Source organism: Rutidosis leptorrhynchoides, chromosome 5 (assembly GCF_046630445.1).
Source record: "Rutidosis leptorrhynchoides isolate AG116_Rl617_1_P2 chromosome 5, CSIRO_AGI_Rlap_v1, whole genome shotgun sequence".
In the NCBI taxonomy this organism is placed as follows: Eukaryota; Viridiplantae; Streptophyta; class Magnoliopsida; order Asterales; family Asteraceae; genus Rutidosis; species Rutidosis leptorrhynchoides.
In genome coordinates, this window is record NC_092337.1 from 273,774,597 (window position 1) to 273,800,370 (window position 25,774).

At 32.4% G+C, this 25,774-nt stretch overlaps 1 protein-coding gene across 1 annotated transcript; it reads right to left on the minus strand.

Moving 5' to 3' along the window:
* Positions 1-22,912: 22,912 nt before the first annotated feature.
* Positions 22,913-25,427, minus strand: LOC139849385 (uncharacterized). Its single transcript, XM_071839042.1, has 6 exons — positions 25,257-25,427; positions 24,985-25,129; positions 24,299-24,819; positions 24,084-24,224; positions 23,558-23,666; positions 22,913-23,430 (listed from the first exon to the last, which is right to left on the minus strand). The coding sequence occupies exons 1-6, from the start codon at positions 25,425-25,427 to the stop codon at positions 22,913-22,915; spliced, it is 1,605 nt and encodes a 534-aa protein (XP_071695143.1).
* Between the last annotated feature and the right edge of the window lie 347 nt (positions 25,428-25,774).

Genomic DNA, 25,774 nt, shown 5'->3' on the forward strand with positions numbered 1-25,774 from the left:
CAAACTTTCATTTCATCGAAAGTTGACAGGCATGCATACCATTTCATAATATATCTAAACTATAAATGACTTGATAATATTCTTGATGAACTCAATGACTCGAATGCAACGTCTTTTTGAAATATGTCATGAATGACTCCAAGTAATATCTCTAAGATGAGCAAATGCATAGCGGAAGATTTCTTTCGTACCTGAGAATAAACATGCTTTCAAGTGTCAACCAAAAGGTTGGTGAGTTCATTAGTTTATCATAATCAACCATTTCCATAATTTTAATAGACCACAAGATTTCATATTTTCATTTTTCAATAACATGCAATCTGCATAAAAATCATTCATATGGATTGAACACCTGGTAACCGACATTAAAAAGATGCATATAGAATATCTCCATCATTCCGGGACACCCATCGGACATGATAATTTTGAAGTACTAAAGCATTCCAAATTCCAGAATGGGGCTTGTTGGGCCCGATAGATCTATCTTTAGGATTCGCGTCAATTAGGGGGTCTGTTCCATAATTCTTAGGCTACCAAGCTAAAAGGGGAATATTCGGCTTCGATCCATTCAACCATATAATGTAGTTTCAATTACTTGTGTCTTTTTCGTAAGACATTTATAAAAGCGCATGTATTCTCAGTCCCAAAAATATATATTGCAAAAGCATTTAAAAATGGAGCAAATGAAACTCACAATACTGTATTTTGTAGTAAAAATACATATGACGGCATTGAACAATGCAAGGTTGGCCTCGGCTTCACGAACCTATATTATTTGTATATTCATTAATACATATAACCGTATATATATATATATATATATATATATATATATATATATATATATATATATATATATATATATATATATATATATATATATATATATATATATATATATTTGTAAATGATTATTACTTATATAGTTCTATATTGTTTATGTTGTATATATATTTAAAATGATTAATATCTATATATTTAATTATATTAATATATCTATATATATATAAGGTTAGTATTATATCTAAAATTCATTGGTTTGTTATATATAAGTTTTTATGTAAATAATGTTAATATGTTTTTATATATAGGTATATAAACTATTATTACAATTATAATATATATATATGTGTTAGGTCAAAATATTTAACTGTAACAAAAATGATAGTTTTGAAAATAATGATTTACTAATACTAATAACTTTCTTGATAATGATAATACTAATAATAATACCGATATTGTAAAAAAAATATATATATACTTATGTTAATAATAGTAGTAATATTAATAATTACAAAAATGATATTAATACTAATATTAGTGAAAATAATTATAACTTGCATTACTTTTATAACAATAATAATAATAATAATAATCCTAATCATAATCATAATAATAGCATTAAAATGATACGCTAGTAATCATAATAATAATAATAATATTATTCATAGTTGTGTCTATAATCATAATACTAATAATAAATGATAACGTCAGTAATGATTTTATTACTAATACTTTTGTTGATAATAATAATAATAATACTAACAATTTATAAAATGATACTAATAATAATATTTATAATGATAAATTGTATTATGTTCATAATAATGATAATAATAATAATAATAATGATCATAATTATAATAATAATAATAATAATAATAATACATATGTAATATTAGTAATAATAATATCAATAATACTAAGTAATGATAATAATATTAGTTTTAATAGAAATTTTAACATTACTAATTATTACTAGTAATAACAATAACAATCATAATAATAATAATAATAACAATAATAATAATAATAATAATAATAATAATAATAATAATAATAATAATAATAATAATAATAATAATAATAATAAACATAATAATAATAATAACTAATAATAACAGTGTATACCCTTTAAAAGCTTTTTGTAAAAAGAAATGCCCTGTGTAGTGACCCGAACTTTTCCATGTTTATATATATATTAAATGAAATTGTTATTTTACATGATTAAGTGTTTCCAACATGTTAAGCAATAAAACTTGTTAAGACTTGATTAATTGAAATAGGTTTCATATAGACAATTGACCACCCAAGTTGACCGGTGATTCACGAACGTTAAAACTTGTAAAAACTATATGATGACATATATATGGTTATATATATAGTTAACATGATATTATGATAAGTAAACATATCATTAAGTATATTAACAATGAACTACATATGTAAAAACAAGACTACTAACTTAATGATTTTGAAACGAGACATATATGTAACGATTATCGTTGTAACGACATTTAATGTATATATATCATATTAAGAGATATTCGTACATCTTAATATCATGATAATATAATAATTTAAAATCTCTTTTGATATTATAAACATTGGGTTAACAACATTTAACAAGATCGTTAACCTAAAGGTTTCAAAACAACACTTACATGTAACGACTAACGATGACTTAACGACTCAGTTAAAATGTATATACATGTAGTGTTTTAATATGTATTCATACACTTTTGAAAGACTTCAAGACACTTATCAAAATACTTCTACTTACCAAAAATGCTTACAATTACATCCTCGTTCAGTTTCATCAACAATTCTACTCGTATGCACCCGTATTTGTACTCGTACAATACACAGCTTTTAGATGTATGTACTATTGGTATATACACTCCAATGATCAGCTCTTTGCAGCCCATGTGAGTCACCTAACACATGTGGGAACCATCATTTGGAAACTAGCATGAAATATCTCATAAAATTACAAAAATATGAGTAATCATTCATGACTTATTTACATGAAAACAAAATTACATATCCTTTATATCTAATCCATACACCAACGACAAAAAACACCTACAAACACTTTCATTCTTCAATTTTCTTCATCTAATTGATCTCTCTCAAGTTCTATCTTCAAGTTCTAAGTGTTCTTCATAAATTCCAAAGATCTAGTTTCATAAAATCAAGAATACTTCCAAGATTGCAAGTTTACTTCCAAGTTTTCTAAATCCATTCCAATTAATCATCCAAGATCAAGAAAACTTTGTTACTTACAGTAGGTTATCTTTTTAATACAAGGTAATAATCATATTCAAACTTTAATTCAATTTCTATAACTATAACAATCTTATTTCGAGTGGAAATCTTACTTGAAATTGTTTTCGTGTTATGATTATGCTTCAAGAACTTTCAAGCCATCCAAGGATCCTTTGAAGCTAGATCCATTTTTCTCATTTCCATTAGGTTTATCCAAGGAACTTGAGGTAGTAATGATGTTCATAACAGCATTCGATTCATACATAAAAAGCTGTCTTATTCAACGTTATAAATTTGTAATCACTAGGACATAGTTTAGTTAATTCTAAACTTGTTCGCAAATAAAGTTAATCCTTCTAACTAGACTTTTAAAATCAACTAAACACATGTTATATATCTATATGATATGCTAACTTAATGATTTAAAACCCGGAAACACGATAAACACCATAGAACTGGATATACGCCGTCGTAGTAAAACTGGGGGCTGTTTTGGTTGGGATAATTAAAAGCTAAGAAGAACTTTGATTTAAAAGCTATACTTCTGGAAAAATGATTTTTCTTATGAATATGAAACTATATCCAAAAATCATGGTTAAACTCAAAGTGAAAGTATGTTTTTCAAAATGGTCATCAAGATGTCGTTCTTTCGACGGAAATGACTACCTCTTTCAAAAATGACTAGTAACTTGTATTTCCGACTATAAACTTATACTTTTTCTATTTAGATTCATAAAGTTAAGTTCAATACGAAACCGTGGCCACTGGAATTACTCAAAACGGATTAGAAACGAAGAAATGGCGAGTAAAACAAGATTGATAAAAACTACTCATTTTACCTACGTGAAAGTTAGTAATAAATCTATTCCAACCATAACCTAATCAACTTATATTGTATATTATGTAATCTTGAGATACCATAGACACGTATACAATGTTTTAACCTATCATGTCGACCCATCTATATATATATATTGTGGAACAACCATAGACACTCTATATGTGAATGTTGGAGTTAGCTATACAGGGTTGAGGTTGATTCCAAAATATATATATAGTTTGAGTTGTGATTAATACTGAGATACGTATACACTGGGTCGTGGATTGATTCAAGATAATATTTATCGATTTATTTTTGTACATCTAACTGTGGACAACTAGTTGTAGGTTACTAACGAGGACAGCTGACTTAATAAACTTAAAACATCAAAATGTATTAAAAGTTTTGTAAATATATTTTGAACATACTTTGATATATATATGTATATATTGTTATAGGTTTGTGAATCAACCAGTGGCCAAGTCTTACTTTCCGACAAAGTAAAAATCTGTGAAAGTGAGTTATAGTCCCACTTTTAAAATCTAATATTTTTGGGGTGAGAATACATGCAGGTTTTATAAATGATTTACAAAATAGACACAAGTACGTGAAACTACATTCTATGGTTGAATTATCGAAATCGAATATGCCCCTTTTTATTAAGTCTGGTAATCTAAGAATTAGGGAACAGACACCCTAATTGACGCGAATCCTAAAGATAGATCTATTGGGCCTAACAAACCCCATCCAAAGTACCGGATGCTTTAGTACTTCAAAATTTATATCATATCCGAAGGGTGTCCCGGAATGATGGGGATATTCTTATATATGCATCTTGTTAATGTCGGTTACCAGGTGTTCACCATATGAATGATTTTTATCTCTATGTATGGGATGTGTATTGAAATATGAAATCTTGTGGTCTATTGTTACGATTTGATATATATAGGTTAAACCTATAACTCACCAACATTTTTGTTGACGTTTAAAGCATGTTTATTCTCAGGTGAATACTAAGAGCTTCCACTGTTGCATACTAAATAAGGACAAGATTTGGAGTCCATGTTTGTATGATATTGTGTAAAAACTGCATTCAAGAAACTGATTTTGATGTAACATATTTGTATTGTAAACCATTATGTAATGGTCGTGTGTAAACAGGATATTTTAGATTATCATTATTTGATAATCCACGTAAAACTTTTTAAACCTTTATTTATGAAATAAAGGTTATGGTTTGTTTTAAAAATGAAAGCAGTCTTTGAAAAATGTCTCATATAGAGGTCAAAACCTCGCAACGAAATCAATTAATATGGAACGTTTTTAATCAATAAGAACGGGACATTTCAGTTGGTATCCGAGCGTTGGTCTTAGAGAACCAGAATTTTGCATTAGTGTGTCTTATCGAGTTGTTAGGATTCAGTAGTGAGTCTGGACTTCGACCGTGTTTACTTGAAAAAAAAAAGATTGCTTAACAAATTTTGTTGGAAACAATATATTTTTAACATGTGAATATTATGTGATATATTAATCTCTTAACGTGTTTGATATTATGTGATAGATGTCTACCTCTATAACAAGTCCCATTGACTCACCTAATAATAATGAAGAGTCAAATGTAAATTGGAATGATTCGAGGACTGATTCACAAGTTCTCGAAGAGGAACTGGAAGAAGAGTCAGAACCGGAAGAAGAATCGGAACCGGAAGAAGAACCAGTGGGGGAAATAATAAAATGGTTAAGTAGAAGAAAATCCTCAACCAACCGACCAAAGTTAATTATGGTCAACGGTGTTTCCGCCAAGGAAGCAAAATATTGGGAGGATTACCAATTCTCCGATGAATCGGATCCCGACGAGGATTCCGATGATGTTATAGAAATTACCCCAACTGAATTTAAAAAGGCAAAAGAGAACAATAAGGGAAAGGGCATAAAAATAGAGAAATCTGATTCCAACCCCGATGAACTTTATATGTATCGTCAACATCCATATTTCTTAAGTTGTAACAATAACCCGGGAACCTCTAAACCACCAGGTTTTTCTATACCAATGTGGAAAACGACGGCTCGTATTAGGGGAACATCATATATCCCTAAAAACTTAGAAAAAGAACCAAGTTCGAAAATGAAGAAACGAGTGAGTCGGAATAAGATAGTTATATTTTTGCGGTGTAATATATGTAATATAGTGTGCTTATGCTTTACGATATATGTAAAAATTGCTTGTATTAATAAGTATCTTTTATGAATCTAACTCTTGTCTATTTTACAGTATAAAAACACAAAATGGATAGACAACCCAATATTTTAGAAGACTTACCCGGAGACATGATTGATGAAATCTTGTCTAGAGTCGGTAAGAATTCCTCGGCACAACTATTTATGGAAAAATCAGTTTGTAAGACATTCGAAGAACGTTCCAAGAATGCCTTTGTTTATAAAAGGCTTTCGTTTGAAAGATGGGGGATATCACATTGGGAAACCCATAAGTTACGATGTGTTTACTTTGATGAATATATTGCGGGGAACCCAAATGCTATTTTACGCAACGGGTTAAGAAATTTTTTTGACTCAATGTATTCGAATATAGAACTTCATGATTTAGAAAAAGCGGCTAACATGCAACATAAATAAGCATGTTATGCTTACGGGTTAGTAATGTTCGCTTCTCACCAAAGTGAGAAAAAGAACATCGGGCTACAACTATTAAACAAAACATTCCCACAAGTGACGAAGTTGGTAATTGGGGTAAGAAATGAGGTTTTTAGGTTATTACGAGACTGTTGGTCATTACGTAACCTTCGCCCTTTTGACGACGTTACAACACGTTGTCATACTATCGATCACAACGGTTACATTCCACAAGACCAAGGATGGGAAGTGGTATTAGTAAAACAGAATGCATGACTTGTTTCTGGACGTATGAATTACGTGTCTTTGTTTCCTTTGCTGAACGCCTTATTTATTAACTAGAATTATCTTCGCAACTACTTTGTATCAAAGTTTTATGTGGTATTGATAAGACTAAAAAGGAACATATATTTCATAGAAATATCCCTCCTAAATAATAGGTTTTCATATGTAATTGTATTATATTTTCATTGTAATTGTTTAAATAAATAAGTGCGAAGACAAAAGTCAAAAACGAAGATTTGAAGACAAAAACGTCCAAAAAGCTCAAATGTACAAGATACAATCCAAGTGGTTTAATTTATTGATGAAAAACGTCTAAAAATGACAAGAGTACAAGTTACAAAATGCAAAGTACAAGATATTAAATTATACGAAAGGACGTTCGAAAATCCAGAACCGGTACACGAGCCAACTATCAACGCCCGACGCAATGGACCAAAAATTACAAGTCTACTATGCACAAGAATATAATATAATATATAAATAATTATATTAATTATTTATATTTTATATTTATATATTTATTATGTCGACAAGCTAGGAGCCAAAAGTTTGTGAGCTGGATTTTCAAACTCCACGACTCGCGGAGTTTGAAGGCCAAAAACTTCACGACTCGCGGAGCTGCCAAATTCCAAAATGCCTATAAAAGGTCACGAATTCTGCGAGTAAAAATAAAAAAAAATTAATAATAATACTCTGTAATAAATAAATAAATAAATATATATATAATATATATAGTATAGGGTAGTTTTATATTAGATTAGTTCGGGTTATGTAAAAGTTATTTTTACGGGTTTTTGAAGTCGAAATTCTGTCCGTGTAACACTACGCGATAAATACTCAATGTAAGTTATGTTCTCCTTTTTAAATTAATGTCTCGTACTTAAGTTATTATTATGCTTATTGGAGCAAAAGTAATCATGATGTTGGACTAAATATTAAAGACGGGGTAATTGGGCTTTGTACCATATAATTGGGGTTTGGACAAAAGAACGACACTTGTGGAAATTAGACTATGGGCTATTAATGGGCTTTATATTTGTTTAACTAAATGATAGTTTGTTAATTTTAATATAAAGATTTACAATTGGACGTCCCTATAAATAACCATATACACTCGATCGGACACGATGGGCGGGGTATTTATATGTACGAATAATCGTTCATTTAACCGGATACGGGAATGGATTAATAGTCTATGGAATTATTAAAACAGGGGTGAAATTATGTACAAGGACACTTGGCATAATTGATAACAAAGTATTAAAACCTTGGGTTACACGCAGTCGATAACCTGGTGTAATTATTAAACAAAGTATTAAAACCTTGTTACAGTTTAAGTCCCCAATTAGTTGAAATATTTGACTTCGGGTATAAGGATAATTTGACGAGGACACTCGCACTTTAAATTTATGACCGATGGACTGTTATGGACAAAAACCAGATGGACGTATTAAATAATCCAGGACAAAGGACAATTAACCCATGGGCATAAAACTAAAATCAACACGTCAAACATCATGATTATGGAAGTTTAAATAAGCATAATATATTTTATTTCATTTTTCCTCGTACTTTTATTTATTGTCATTTTAATTATTGTTATTTATTTTATATTGTTAGTTAAATATCGTCATTTACTTTACGCTTCGCTTAAAATATAAAATCGACAAACCGGTCATTAAACGGTAAAACCCCCTTTTATATATTATAAATATAATATATTTTGTACGAATATAATTGTTTAAAATATAGTGTGAAATAAGCCAGTTCCCTGTGGAACGAACCGGACTTACTAAAAACTATACTACTCTACGATTAGGTACACTGCCTATAGTGTTGTAGCAAGGTTTAGGTATATCCCATTTGTAAATAAATAATTAAAACTTGTGTAAAATTGTAGAATATTTAATTGTATTTCCTAGTAAAAATATAAACTATTTCGTACCCCCACGCTACGACATCAGGTATATTTCATGCTATATGTAAAATAGCGGTATTGTAAGTTTGCAAGTTATTGTATAAAGGTTTGAATATGATATATTTTTTTTGTGATTAGTTTTTCATATAGAATTGTAGTAGTTGAAATGGTATGTTAGCTACTAAGTATGAACTTAATGGGTAGGTACTACCCGAATTAAAGAGTATAAAACGCTAATATGAAGAAAGAGCTTTTATAAATAAGTTCATATTACGCTACGAAATACAATTGACTACTCTTGATATTCTATATGATTAACTCGTTTCATTTGACTATTTTGAAGGAAATGGCACCGACTACTCGACACACCTTGAATATGAGTGAAGTGGAATTTCGTGCCTTTCTTGCTTCAAACATAGCCACAGTACAGGCCGCGCTACATACCAACAATAACCTTGGATCTAGCAGTACAGGAAATCGTGTAGGATGCACCTACAAAGAATTCACTGCCTGCAAACCTTTGGAATTTGATGGAACCGAAGGACCGATCGGATTGAAACGGTGGACCAAGAAGTTCGAATCGGTGTTTGCCATAAGTAAGTGTACTGAAGAGGACAAAGTGAAGTATGCTACGCATACCTTCACAGGTACTGCGTTAACATGGTGGAATACCTATCTAGAGCAAGTGGGACAAGATGATGCTTACGCACTACCGTGGTCAGCATTCAAGCACTTGATGAACGAGAAGTACCGTCCCATAACCGAGGTCAATAAGCTCAAGACAGAACTTAGAGGGTTACGAACCCAAGGATTTGATATTACCACGTACGAAAGACGATTCACAGAATTGTGCCTATTGTGTCCGGGAGCGTTCGAAGATGAGGAAGAGAAGATCGACGCGTTTGTGAAAGGATTACCGGAAAGAATCCAAGAAGATATAAGTTCACACGAGCCCGCCTCCATACAACAGGCATGTAGAATGGCTCACAAACTAGTGAACCAGATTGAGGAAAGAATTAAAGAACAGACGGCTGAAGAGGCCAATGTGAAGCAAGTCAAAAGAAAGTGAGAGGAAAACGGTGATAAGAATCACCAATACAACAACAACAGCAATTACAACAATAATCGCAACAACTATCCCAACAATCGCAACTACAACAAACGGCCCAACAACAACAACAACAACAACAACAACAACATCAACTACAACAATCATCCCAATAACAATAACAACCGCAACAACAACAACAATCAGAAGCAGCTATGCCAAAGGTGTGAAAAGTATCACTCGGGGTTCTATACCAAATTTTGCAACAAGTGTAAAAGAAATGGTCATAGCGCGGCGAAGTGTGAGGTCTACGGACTAGGGGTTAACAGAACAAAAGGAACAAATGGTGTCAGAACGAGTAATGATGGAGCAAGTAGTGTCGGAGCAAGTTATGCCAATGTAGTTTGTTATAAATGTGGAAAACTGGGCCACATTATTAGAAATTGCCCGAACCAGGAGAACACGAATGGACAAGTCCGCGGAAGAGTGTTAAATATTAATGCGGCAGAGGCACATGAAGACCCGAAGCTTGTTACGGGTACGTTTCTTATTGACAATAAATCTGCTTACGTTTTATTTGATTCGGGTGCGGATAGAAGCTATATGAGTAGAGATTTTTGTGCTAAATTAAGTTGCCCATTGACGCCTTTGGATAGTAAATTTTTACTCGAATTAGCAAATGGTAAATTAATTTCAGCAGATAATATATGTCGGAATCGAGAAATTAAACTGGTTAGCGAAACATTTAAGATTGACTTGATACCAGTAGAGTTAGGGAGTTTTGATGTGATAATCGGTATGGACTGGTTGAAAGAAGTGAAAGCAGAGATCGTTTGTTACAAAAATGCAATTCGCATTATACGAGAAAAAGGAAAACCCTTAATGGTGTACAGAGAAAAGAGCAACGTAAAGTTAAATCTTATTAGTAACCTGAAGGCACAAAAACTAATAAGAAAAGGTTGCTATGCTGTTCTAGCACACGTCGAGAAAGTACAAACTAAAGAAAAGAGCATCAATGATGTTCCCGTCGCAAAAGAATTTCCCGATGTATTTTCGAAAGAATTACTGAGATTACCCCCACATCGATCCGTTGAATTTCAAATAGATCTTGTACCAGGAGCTGCACCAATAGGTCATGCTCCTTACATACTCGCACCCAGCGAGATGAAAGAACTGCAAAGTCAATTACAAGAACTTTTAGAACGTGGTTTCATTCGACCAAGCACATCACCGTGGGGAGCTCCTGTTTTGTTTGTCAAGAAGAAAGATGGTACATTCAGGTTGTGTATCGACTACCGAGAGTTGAACAAACTTACCATCAAGAACCGCTACCCACTACCGAGAATCGACGACTTATTTGATCAACTACAAGGCTCGTCTATTTATTCAAAGATTGACTTACGTACCGGGTATCATCAAATGCGGGTGAAAGAAGATGATATTCCAAAGACTACTTTTAGGACGCGTTATGGTCATTACGAGTTTATGGTTATGCCATTTGGATTGACTAACGCACCAGCTGTGTTCATGGACCTTATGAACCGAGTGTGTGGGCCATATCTTGACAAGTTTGTCATTGTTTTCATTGATGACATACTTATTTACTCAAAGAATGAAAGAGAACACGGTGAACATTTGAGAAAGGTGTTAGAAGTATTGAGGAAGGAAGAATTGTACGCTTATATATATATATATATATATATATATATATATATATATATATATATATATATATATATATATATTCAAAGTGTGCATTTTGGTTGGAAGAAGTTCAATTCCTCGGTCACATAGTGAACAAAGAAGGTATTAAGGTGGATCCGGCAAAGATAGAAACTGTTGAAAAGTGGGAAACCCCGAAAACTCCGAAATACATACGCCAGTTTTTAGGACTAGCTGGTTACTACAGAAGGTTCATCCAAGACTTTTCCAGAATAGCAAAACCCTTGACTGCATTAACACATAAAGGGAAGAAATTTGAATGGAAGGATGAACAAGAGAAAGCGTTTCAGTTATTGAAGAAAAAGATAACTACGGCACCTATATTGTCATTTCCTGAAGGGAATGATGATTTTGTGATTTATTGTGACGCATCAAAGCAAGGTCTCGGTTGTGTATTAATGCAACGAACGAAGGTGATTGCTTATGCATCTAGACAATTGAAGATTCACGAACAAAATTATACGACACATGATTTGGAATTAGGCGCGGTTATTTTTGCATTGAAGACTTGGAGGCACTACTTATATGGGGTCCAAAGTATTATATATACCGACCACAAAAGTCTTCAACACATATTTAATCAGAAACAACTGAATATGAGGCAGCGTAGGTGGATTGAATTGTTGAATGATTACGACTTTGAGATTCGTTACCACCCGGGAAAGGCAAATGTGGTAGCCGACACCTTGAGCAGGAAGGACAGAGAAACCATTCGAGTAAAATCTATGAATATAATGATTCACAATAACCTTACTACTCAAATAAAGGAGGCGCAACAAGGAGTTTTAAAAGAGGGAAATTTAAAGGATGAAATACCCAAAGGATCGGAGAAGCATCTTAATATTTGGGAAGACGGAACCCGGTATAGGGATGAAAGCATTTGGGTACCAAAATTTAGAGATATGAGAGAAATGATACTTAGAGAAGCTCATAAAACCAGATACTTAATACATCCTGGAACGGGGAAGATGTACAAGGATCTCAAGAAACATTTTTGGTGGCCGAGTATGAAAGCCGATGTTGCTAAATACGTAGGAGAATGTTTGACGTGTTCTAAGGTCAAAGTTGAGCATCAGAAACCATCAGGTCTACTTCAACAACCCGAAATCCCGGAATGGAAATGAGAAAACATTACCATGGATTTCATCACTAAATTGCCAAGGACTGCAAGTGGTTTTGATACTATTTGGGTAATAGTTGATCGTCTCACCAAATCAGCACATTTCCTGCCAATAAGAGAAGATGACAAGATGGAGAAGTTAGCACGACTGTATTTGAACGAAGTCGTCTCCAGACATGGAATACCAATCTCTATTATCTCTGATAGGGATGGCAGATTTATTTCAAGATTCTAGCAGACATTACAGCAAGCATTAGGAACTCGTCTAGACATAAGTACTGCCTATCATCCACAAACTGATGGGCAGAGCGAAAGGACGATATAAACGCTTGAAGACATGCTACGATCATGTGTTATTGATTTCAGAAACAGTTGGGATCGATATCTACCATTAGCAGAATTTTCCTACAACAACAGCTACCATTCAAGCATTGAGATGGCGCCGTTTGAAGCACTTTATGGTAGAAAGTGCATGTCTCCGATTTGTTGGAGTGAAGTGGGGGATAGACAGATTACGGGTTCGGAGATTATACAAGAAACTACCGAGAAGATCATCCAAATTCAACAACGGTTGAAAACCGCCCAAAGTCGACAAAAGAGCTACGCTGACATTAAAAGAAAAGATATAGAATTTGAAATTGGAGAGATGGTCATGCTTAAAGTTGCACCTTGGAAAGGCGTTGTTCGATTTGGTAAACGAGGGAAATTAAAACCAAGGTATATTGGACCATTCAAGATTATTGATCGTGTCGGACCAGTAGCTTACCGACTTGAGTTACCTCAACAACTCGCGGCTGTACATAAAACTTTCCATGTCTCGAATTTGAAGAAATGTTTTGCTAAAGAAGATCTCACTATTCCGTTAGATGAAATCCAAATCAACGAAAAACTTCAATTTATCGAAGAACCCCATCGAAATAATGGATCGTGAGGTTAAAAAACTTAAGCAAAACAAGATACCAATTGTTAAGGTTCGATGGAATGCTCGTAGAGGACCCGAGTTCACCTGGGAACGAGAAGATCAGATGAAGAAGAAATACCCGCATTTATTTCCAGAAGATACGTCAACACCTCCAACTGCTTAAAATTTTGGGACGAAATTTATTTAACGGGTAGGTACTGTAGTGACCCGAACTTTTCCATGTTTATATATATATTAAATGAAATTGTTATTTTACATGATTAAGTGTTTCCAACATGTTAAGCAATCAAACTTTTTAAGACTTGATTAATTGAAATAGGTTTCATATAGACAATTGACCACCCAAGTTGACCGGTGATTCACGAACGTTAAAACTTGTAAAAACTATATGATGACATATATATGCTTATATATATAGTTAACATGATATTATGATAATCAAAACATATCATTAAGTATATTAACAATGAACTACATATGTAAAAACAAGACTACTAACTTAATGATTTTGAAACGAGACATATATGTAACGATTATCGTTGTAACGACATTTAATGTATATATATCATATTAAGAGATATTCTTACATCATAGTATCATGATAATATAATAATTTAAAATCTCTTTTGATATTATAAATATTGGGTTAACAACATTTAACAAGATCGTTAACATAAAGGTTTCAAAACAACACTTACATGTAACGACTAACGATGACTTAACGACTCAGTTAAAATGTATATACATGTAGTGTTTTAATATGTATTCATACACTTTTGAAAGACTTCAATACACTTATCAAAATACTTCTACTTAACAAAAATGCTTACAATTACATCCTCGTTCAGTTTCATCAACATCTACTCGTATGCACCTCTATTTGTACTCGTACAATACACAGCTTTTAGATGTATGTAATATTGGTATATACACTCCAATGATCAGCTCTTAGCAGCCCATGTGAGTCACCTAACACATGTGGGAACCATCATTTGGCAACTAGGATGAAATATCTCATAAAATTACAAAAATATGAGTAATCATTCATGACTTATTTACATGAAAACAAAATTACATATCCTTTATATCTAATCCATAAACCAACGACCAAAAATACCTACAAACACTTTCATTCTTCAATTTTCTTCATCTAATTGATCTCTCTCAAGTTCTATCTTCAAGTTCTAAGTGTTCTTCATAAATTCCAAAAGTTCTAGTTTCATAAAATCAAGAATACTTCCAAGATTGCAAGTTTACTTCCAAGTTTTCTAAATCCATTCCAAGTAATCATCCAAGATCAAGAAACCTTTGTTACTTACAGTAGGTTATCTTTCTAATACAAGGTAATAATCACATTCAAACTTTAATTCAATTTCTATAACTATAACAATCTTATTTCGAGTGGAAATCTTACTTGAAATTGTTTTCGTGTCATGATTCTGCTTCAAGAACTTTCAAGCCATCCAAGGATCTTTTGAAGCTAGATCCATTTTTCTCATTTCCAGTAGGTTTATCCAAGGAACTTGAGGTAGTAATGATGTTCATAACATCATTCGATTCATACATAAAAAGCTGTCTTATTCAACGTTATAAATTTGTAATCACTAGAACATAGTTTAGTTAATTCTAAACTTATTCGCAAATAAAGTTAATCCTTCTAAATAGACTTTTAAAATCAACTAAACACATGTTCTATATCTATATGATATGCTAACTTAATGATTTAAAACCAGGAAACACGATAAACACCATAATACTGGATATACGCCGTCGTAGTAAAACGGGCTGTTTTGGTTGGGATAATTAAAAGCTAAGAAGAACTTTGATTTAAAAGCTATACTTCTGTAAAAATGATTCTTATTATGAATATGAAACTATATCCAAAAATCATGGTTAAACTCAAAGTGAAAGTATGTTTTTCAAAATGGTCATCAAGATGTCGTTCTTTCGACGGAAATGACTACCTCTTTCAAAAATGACTTGTAACTTATATTTCCGACTATAAACTTATAATTTTTATGTTTAGATTCATAAAGTTATGTTCAATACGAAACCGTGGCCACTGGAATCACTCAAAACGGATTAGAAACGAAGAAATGGCGAGTAAAACAAGATTGATAAAAACTACTCATTTTACCTACGTGAAAGTTAGTAATAAATCTATTCCAACCATAACCTAATCAACTTATATTGTATATTATGTAATCTTGAGATACCATAGACACGTATACAATATTTCGACCTATCATGTCGACCCATCTATATATATATATATATATATATATTGCGGAACAACCATAGACACTCTATATGTGAATGTTGGAGTTAGCTATACAGGGTTGAGGTTGATTCCAAAATATATATATAGTTTGAGTTGTGATCAATACTGAGATACGTATACACTGGGTCATGGATTGATTCAAGATAATATTTATCGATTTATTTCTGTACATCTAACTGTGGACAACTAGTTGTAGGTTACTAACGAGGACATCTGACTTAATAAACTTAAAACATCAAAATGTAAAAAAATTTTGTAAATATATTCTGAACATACTTTGATATATATGTATATATTGTTATAGATTTGCGAATCAACCAGTGGTCAAGTCTTACTTCCCGACGAAGTAAAAATCTGTGAAAGTGAGTTATAGTCCCACTTTTAAAATCTAATATTTTTGGGATGAGAATACATCCAGGTTTTATAAATGATTTACAAAATAGACACAGGTACGTGAAAGTACATTCTATGGTTGAATTATCGAAATCGAATATGCCCCTTTTTATTAAGTCTGGTAATCTAAGAATTAGGGAACAGACACCCTAATTGACGCGAATCCTAAAGATAGATCTATTGGGCCTAACAAACCCCATCCAAAGTACCGGATGCTTTAGTACTTCGAAATTTATATCATATCCGAAGGGTGTCCCGGAATGATGGGGATATTCTTATATATGCATCTTGTTAATGTCGGTTACCAGGTGTTCACCATATGAATGATGTTTATCTCTATGTATGGGATGTGTATTGAAATATGAAATCTTGTGGTCTATTGTTACGATTTGATATATATAGGTTAAACCTATAACTAACCAACATTTTTGTTGACGTTTAAAGCATGTTTATTCTCAGGTGAATACTAAGAGCTTCCGCTGTTGCATACTAAAATAAGGACAAGATTTGGAGTCCATGTTTGTATGATATTGTGTAAAAACTGCATTCAAGAAACTGATTTCGATGTAACATATTTGTATTGTAAACCATTATGTAATGGTCGTGTGTAAACAGGATATTTTAGATTATCATTATTTGATAATCTACGTAAAGCTTTTTAAACCTTTATTTATGAAATAAAGGTTATGGTTTGTTTTAAAAATGAATGCAGTCTTTGAAAAATGTCTCATATAGAGGTCAAAACCTCGCAACGAAATCAATTAATATGGAACGTTTTTAATCAATAAGAACGGGACATTTCACCCTGGACCGGGCTCGAACTCGCGACCTCTCGCTCACCCGTTAACTCACTCAACCACTCATCCAATTTGTTTTTCTGAGATAATACTCGACACAAATATAATTAACATAGTTTTTGTTTCTGTCTTTCTTTTTTCTCCTTCTTCGTTTCAATTCTCTCAGACAATCGATCCTTAAATTACTTTTTTTTCTTAATAGTAATTACAAACTTGATTTTAGGAATTAATATCCAACTCAGAAAATGGTTATCTAAGATTAATTGAACAAATATATATATATATATATATATATATATATATATATATATATATATATATATATATATATATATATATATATATATACATAGAAACAGCAGAACTGCTGCTCGTCGGTGTAAAAAAAAAGAATTTTGATTTTCGAATTCGAGTACGAAATAGGCTATGATTATAACAAGAAATAGTTTAGAAAACATTAGTGGAAACTTTCCAAATTATCAATTTTGCTTGAAATCGAAACGAATAACACGAATTTGATTGAAGAACAAGTTTTGACTTTTTATTTCAAAAAATTTGACTTCAAAATTCGAAGTCGTTTTGAAGAATTGGAATTTGGAATTTTGAAGAAAGTTTAAGTATAAGAGTCCTAACCAAACTACATTAAAGGATTTTGGATTGGATTCGTCTTCAAAGCTTTTTAAAAATGCACCCACGAACAGAGGTCGAACAAGTTTTCTTTCTTTTTTTTTATAAATTTTTCTGTTTTAATTCATTATGATTTGCAATAGGTCTTTATAACGTGCTAGTGTACAATGAATGAAATATCATGATTGATCGCTGATTGTCTGTAGTAGAATTTTAGTCGACAATTTCTCACGAGTACAACAGAAAAATTAGAAAAATAAAAAAATCTGATAAAGCATACGCGTGGTAATCTGTTTATATATATATATATATATATATATATATATATATATATATATATATATTATTTTTAATAACAGAATAGAATAACATATTAATATTAATAATACAATTAATATTATTTTAAATAATAAAAATCCTAATAATATAATAATTTTATTAATAGCAATAATGAAAAAAAAATACTACTAATAATGATGAAAATACTAATAATAATAATAAATAATAATAATATGAAAATTTCAATAATAACATTAATGATTTCTTTGATAAAAAAATAAGTTTAATAATAATTAATATTAGTGATAGTTAAAATAGTGATTTTTAATGATACTATCTAATAACTATATCGAATCATATATATATTGGTATCAGATTTATATCTATAAATTGTGTATTTAAATAATATTAATACCATTGGTATTGATATTCATTTTGAAAATAATTATAACAACTATATTTTAATTTATAAGTATATCTAATATATATATATATATATATATATATATATATATATATATATATATATATATTACATATTATTAATTATGTAATGTTTAATGATTATCTAACGTATATTGAATATTTAATTTATACCTTTTAATATTTATATTATTATATAATATGTGTTTGCATATTATTTTATACTATATATGTAAGTATGAAAATATTAATAAGGTTATATATATATATATACTCATTTTATGTTTAATTAAAATATTCTGTTATGTTATAACAGAAATAGATATTATAATTTCAACACATAATATTTATACTTTATATTTTACAACATACATATATTAATAATTAGGTATAGAAATCATATATATATATATATATATATATATATATATATATATATATATATATATATATATATATATATATATATATATATATATATATATATATTCAAGCTATCATATATAATATTATGTTTTAAAATTCCCAAATATATTAATTATAGATTAAACTCAGAATATATCAGTTAATGTTATTTTTTATACATAACTATTCACATTTAAACATGAACAACGGTTCGTGAATCGTCGGGAGTAATCGAAGGGCAAATGCATTCATGTAAATAGTTCAAAGTTTTTGAGATTCAAACTCACAGACTTTGCTTATCGTGTCGAGATCATAATAAGATTAAGTTTAAATTTAGTCGGAAATTTCCGGGTCATCACATGGGTGGAGTATTTGACCTTGTCTTGGTCCCGGCAACCGCTTATGCTAAAAACGGCTTCCGTTTGCTCAAACCATCGAGTAAAAGCAACCGGTCCTTCGGTCTCATCAAAAGTGTGAGGTTTGCACCCCATGAAAGCTTTGTAGGAGCATCCCTCATTTGAATTACCGGCTCCATTGTTGTTGTTGTGGTTGTTGTTATTGTTGTTGGAAGAGTGACCGGCCATGGCCGCATCTACGGCGGTGGCTATCATTTGTTGGAGAGCTTGTTCAAGAGTTTCATTGCGTGGAACTCAGCGAGGAGGCATTGTTCCTTCAAGAATACTGAATATCATTGATTAGTAATCTAAATAATACTAATCGTGACATGGAATAAAGATAGAGAGAAATTTTCCTTGACCCGCCTTAAATTCTCTATGTCATAATATCGGAACGTCCATATGAGTCACCGTAATATAATCCCAGCAATTATATTACCCTAATTCATATGTGCATTCGACATTATTTCATATAGTCAAGGTGGCGTGTCAATCAAATTAAACAACGTGATATTAAGATGGAATAAGAGTTAGATATGAATTAAAGAGTTCGAGTATAAACGCACAAGTAGTCAAGTAATTTCTACTTCAAGTCTATATGCCGGTTGTAGTCTAGACTCACTAATGTACCCTATGACTTGGGGTTGACACCAATGAACTCTAAATCCCTACAACCAATGCTCTGCTACCATCTTTAGCGACGCGACAAAATCGTCGTTGACAGCGCCGTCTACTTAGGTCACGTCACGTGGTCATAAGTCTTTAAAGCATCGTTTGACCAAAAAAATGTCGCATTCATTTCAAATATATCGATGTTCAAGTTTACAAAAGTAGTTCAATGACTAGTTATATTACAATGTTTAAAGTACAAATGAAATCTATGCGACACAATTTAAAAAAAATCAAAAGATGCTCCATGTATGCATGTATACTCGACATCCAATCAAGTATCAAAAAGTAGAGTGCGGAAGCATGTATCACTTAGCATTCAAGGACCTGAGAAAAACATATAGAAAATTGTCAACGAAAAACGTTGGTGAAATCATAGGTGTATTAGTAAACGTATGTATTTGAACCACATGATTTAGTATAAATTGATTATCCAAATCGTTTACATTCTAAAGATGTTGTTTGTATCACGAGCACTCAATTATCAAGGCTTAACTGAAAGTTACCTCTGAATCTATAGTGTTAGAACATACACTATACCGATAAAATTATATTTCATTCGCTAACGGTAGCGAACCGTCCGAATGAGGGTTCGTCAAACACGTATGGCCACACAACATAATTACTCGCTTACACCCTACAAGTGTAACTAATGATAATTGAATTGAGGATTTTTGTTCTAACTCGTACGTGGAATGTTTGTTTTCGTACTTGTGTTCAATGTATAAAAGAATAAATCGTTTATGTTTTCTCATCCCAAGTTTAAGTATAAAAGAGTAAAAGTGGGACTATGATCTCACCTTGAGTGCACGAATATAAATGTACTTCACAAGTAACCGTGTACAAGAAATGAATGCTAGTCTCGACCTAAACAATTAGGTTGTATCAATATCGGTAAACACGGTCGGTCAAAGTGTTCAATTAGTCCTATAGCTCGTTACGACTCGATTAATATAGCATGTGAGTCAAGTTGTCAAGTTTCATGCAAGAATCAAGTATACAAGAAGACTAGAATGGTTTAAATAAAGCATCGGTTACGTTAGAATAAAAGTCAACTTTGGTCAAGTCAAAGTCAACGAAAAAGTCAACACGTTCGGGTCGGGCCTCGAACTATTTTTCTGAGCTAATTATTCATATATAAGCATGTTAGAACAAGTTACATGTTAATCGGAGGTGCGTAGCATAGTTAGAATTTTTTGTAAAATGGTAAAGTTGATCAGTCCCTGAACGTGGCCATTGCCGCGCCACGACACAGGAGGGCCGCGCCGCAACACAATGCGTGAGCTGGTACCTGGGCTGTTTCAATTTGTTCAAGTCTCATCCAAACTTCAATTTATCATAACTGATGAACCGTAAACACCTAAAACGCATACCATACATCGTTGGAAAGGTAATTTAACGAGGAATACAACTAAACACATTTCATCCAGCAAATTCATCATTTATAAAAATTGAAATCCAATCGAATGCTCATTTAATGAACATCATAAATGCTTCAAGTTCATAAATGCATATTAATGATTCGGGAAATTTAATGCACACATATAATACGCCGTTTTGTAGGTAATCACGCATACAATTCAACTAACACTTTCCAACAACATTTCATAGCATTCAATGCATCAAAAGTTCATAATTAAGCCTATCAAACCCTAACCAAAATCACAAAATCATTAATCATGTTAGTGAAGTTTTCTTAATCAACCTACACATAAAATTGAAGCTAGTGATGCTAGTAACACATTTAATATATGCACTTTTAACATCTAACAACATTTAAGCAACCAAATCCCAAGATAAAAAAAACCACATTTCAAGTTCAAGCTAGTTACTTAAAATAACAAGATTGAGCATATAAATCACATATTCATGTTAGACTTGAGCCATAGACACTAATTAACACTTTTATAAGTTAAAAACATCAAGAACAAAGAATCTAGTATTTTTAGAAAGTTACCCAAACGAGATGAAATTGGTATGGAATCGAAGAGGAAGTTGCAAGGATTCCAAATATGTAATTTGTTTTGAAGAACGCTTGCTATATCGGATTTAGATGATGAATTTAAGTTGAGTGAGTTGAGAGAAAATGGAAGTATCAAAGATGAAAGAGGGAGGTGAATGAGTGAGTGGAGGAGAAAGGTTTGACTAGTTGACCTAGTCAAATCTTTGGTCTCTTGGCAAGTTTAGTCCCTCAAGTTTAAAAGCGGGTGCGTGAGTTACCTAAACGAAATATTTTAAAACGCGTATAAACGAAAGATGTTATAAATATATAATGGACTTTAAAATAAATAAACGGAAAGTAAACAGAAAAAGGCGGGATGTTACAGATGGTTTGCAGCCGCAAAGAGGCTGATGATTTGTATGAACAAGCCAAATCAGAGATTAGCGAGATTCCCATCTCTCAAATTATTGTTATTAGCAAGAACAGGGATGCTACTGCCGAGGCCATCATGAAGCTTTACCTCGGCAAAATTGATGATGAACAAGCGCAGTAGTTTTCGCGCTTATGTGTTGTAACAGTTAACGCAGCTGTCTCTATATTCTATTAATATAAATTAAGTTTCCTTTATAATAATCAATTGCAATTGTTTATTTTCATAGCGATTTGTTTCCACTTATATTCGTAATTGATAGACTTGTCCTTTGCAATTTCAACATTTATTATTGTGCACATAATAAATATTTACTTCTGCGAAACAATCTTTTAATTGTATAATCCATATATCTTACGAATTTTCCAAGTCCGCCGAAATGATCCTTGGGTAAAATGTTGCGTTTAAAATATGCCAAATGTGTTATATCGAAACATCTAAGTTGCGCAGATTCACAACTTAGGAAAATAACTTAATATATACAAGTTCCATCATTTCGCTAACACTTGAAAAATATGTTCCTTATGGCGGCCTTTTCCTTCGCTATTACCAATATTTACGCGTTTAAGTATCTGCATGGACTTTAACCATTTTTGCAAACAATATTAAACCACAAACAAAATATCATTCCTTATGTAAAAAGTAAACATGCATTATTCAACTGCAAATAATTGCATACAAATTTCTGATTACAGAATTACAACAAAATTTCTGAATTTCTCTACGCGTAAATCATTGCGCAACCAACAACGTATGCTTAATATCTTTTCAACAGCGTAGCACGCCATGCATTAGGGATGATTCGTCCGTCGATTTTTGCGAGCTTGTAAGAACCAATCACGTTTATTGCTATTATTTGGTAGGGTCCTTCCCAATTGGGTACCAATTTACCAACGTTTTCTACGCGGCTTGCTTCATTATTGCGTAAAACCCACTCGCCAACATCGAAGGCTAAAGCACGCACCTTTTTGTTATAATATTTTGCAATCTGTTGCTTGTTGTTTGCTTCTTTTATTGCAGCCATTAATCTGCGTTCCTCCACAAAATTCAAATTTTCACATAATGTATCATCATTCGCACAAAAATTTTCACATAATGCTGCCCTATGTGTTGGCACAAAAAATTCTGCGGGAATCATTGCCTCTGAGCCATACACAAGACAAAAGGGTGTTTCGCCAGTACTTTTCTTAAACGTTGTGTGATGAGCCCACAACACATTGGATAGTTCATCAACCAATCCAGTCCACTTTTCATTTAAGCATTTTTTTAGTTCCACTAACAATATCGCGATTAGTTACTTCGCACAATCCATTGGCTTGTAGGTGCGCAACAGATGTAAATTTTTGCACGGTGTTTAATTCTTCGCACCAACTATTAAATGGATCTTTCGCTATCTGTGTACCATTCTCACTAACAATTTCACGTGGTATGCCAAATCTGTAAATGATATATTCCCATACAAAATTTTGCGCTTGCACTCTTGTAATTGTGCGTAGTGCCTTTGCTTCCACCTATTTGGTGAAATAATCAATTACCACAATCAGGAATTTCACGTTTCCTGCTCCCAAAGGAAATGGCCCTATAATATCAATTGCCCATTTATAGAATGGCCACGGTGAGTTCACTGGAATCATATCATGCCTTGATTTTCTGTTATGTGGCGCATGCCTTTGACAACTTTTGAACCTTTTTACTATTTTTTCCACATCGCGATATAGAGTTGGCCAAAAGTAGCCCAACCGAATAATTTTAGCCGCAATAGTCTTATATCCAGAATGCAATGCACAAGAACCGCTATGAATCTCTTCAATGATCATCTATGCCTCTGCGGGCCCAACAAAGCGCATTAATGACCCGTTGTAAGGTTTGCGATACAATATATCATTTTCAATGGTATAGATAGGCGACCTTATGTGCATTAATCTTGCCTCATCTTTATCTTCTGGCAGTATGTTATTACGCAGATTTTCAATGATTGGGTTCATCCAATTTGGTTGCACTTCTTCAATGGCCGCAACGACTAACCCGCCATCAATTACTTTGTTGGGCAATTCTTCCACCCAAACTTGCTTTTGAAAATGCAAAAAGGTTAAGGCTGCAAGTTTGTTTAATGCATCTGCCTTTTTTTTTGGCTTATTGAAACTTGTGCGAGCTCAAAATGCTCAAACTTCACTGTAGTTTCTTTTAGCAACTTTAAATACTTTTGTATAGAAAGCTCATGTGCATCAAAGGAGCTATTAAACTGATTAAAAACCAACTGCGAATCAACATATGTGCGCAACTTTGTGATGTTCAATTTAAGCACAATGTTTAATCCAGCAAGCAACGCCTCATATTCAGCTTCATTATTTGTAACATCAAAATTAAAACGTAGCGCATATGTATGCTCCTCCCCACTTGGGCTTGTAAAAATTAAACCCGCACCTGCACCTTCTACGCATGATGCACCATCAGTAAACAAATCCCATGTTTCTCCTTGAACAGGCTTCAATTTTGTTTTTTCATGAATTACTTCCAACTCGCCTGTCATTTCAGCAAGATAATCCGCCAAATCTTGCCCCTTTACTGAAATTCGCGGTAGATAAGTTATTTCATAGGATCCTAATTCAATTGCCCATTTAGCAAGCCTTTCAGATATTTCAGGCTTGTTTAGAACTTGTTTAACTGATAAATTAGTTAAGACATGAACAGGATGCCCTTGAAAATACCTCCGCAGTCTTCTAGAAGTTAGAAGTAATGCATACACAAATTTTCCAATTGGCGCGTAATTGATTTCACTGCCCGTAAGTGCTTTACTTACAAATTAAATTGGCTTCTGTGGTTTCTTGCGTTCCGTAATCAATACAAAGCCAAATGCTTCGTTCGCAATCGAAATGTAAAGATATAGAAATTCGCCTTTTACTGGCGCAGTTAATGTAGGTAACGTTGCTAACAATTCCTTCATCTCCTGAAACACACTGTCCGCTTCTGCAGTCTATAAAAAAATTTTCTGATTTAAAAATCCATTTAGCCTTTTAAAGAAAGGCAATTGTCTTTCGCAGATTTTGAAATGTTTCCGCAATATCTTGCAACATTTGATCTTGCGCTTTACTTTTTATTACCAAATCATCCACGTGCGCCTTAAGATTGCGCCCAATTTGACTTTCGAATGCGCTATCTATCAAGCGTTGATATGTAGCGCCAACATTCTTAAGTCCAAATGGCATCTTGATATAGCAATATATGCCCTTTCCTGTATGAAACACAGTTTTGTCTTCATCCTCTTCTGCCATTGGTATTTTATGATATCCTTTGTAAGCATCTAGAAAACACTTAAAAGGATACTCATTTAGCAATTCAGCTTTTCAGTCTATTTCTGGCAGCGGATAGTTATCTTTGGGGCATGCTTTGTTGATATCTTTGAAATCAATGCACATTCGCCACGATCCATCGGGTTTTTTTTAACATGCAATGGGTTCGAAACCCATGTTTGATATTTTACTTCACGTAGAATGCCTGCTTTAACAAGTTTAGTTACTTCTCTATACAGCAATTGCATGCGGTCTGGAGCCATGCGCCTATGCTTATGCGCTTTTGAATTATTGGTTTTAACGCGGGATTTGCATTAAGTCTATGTTCC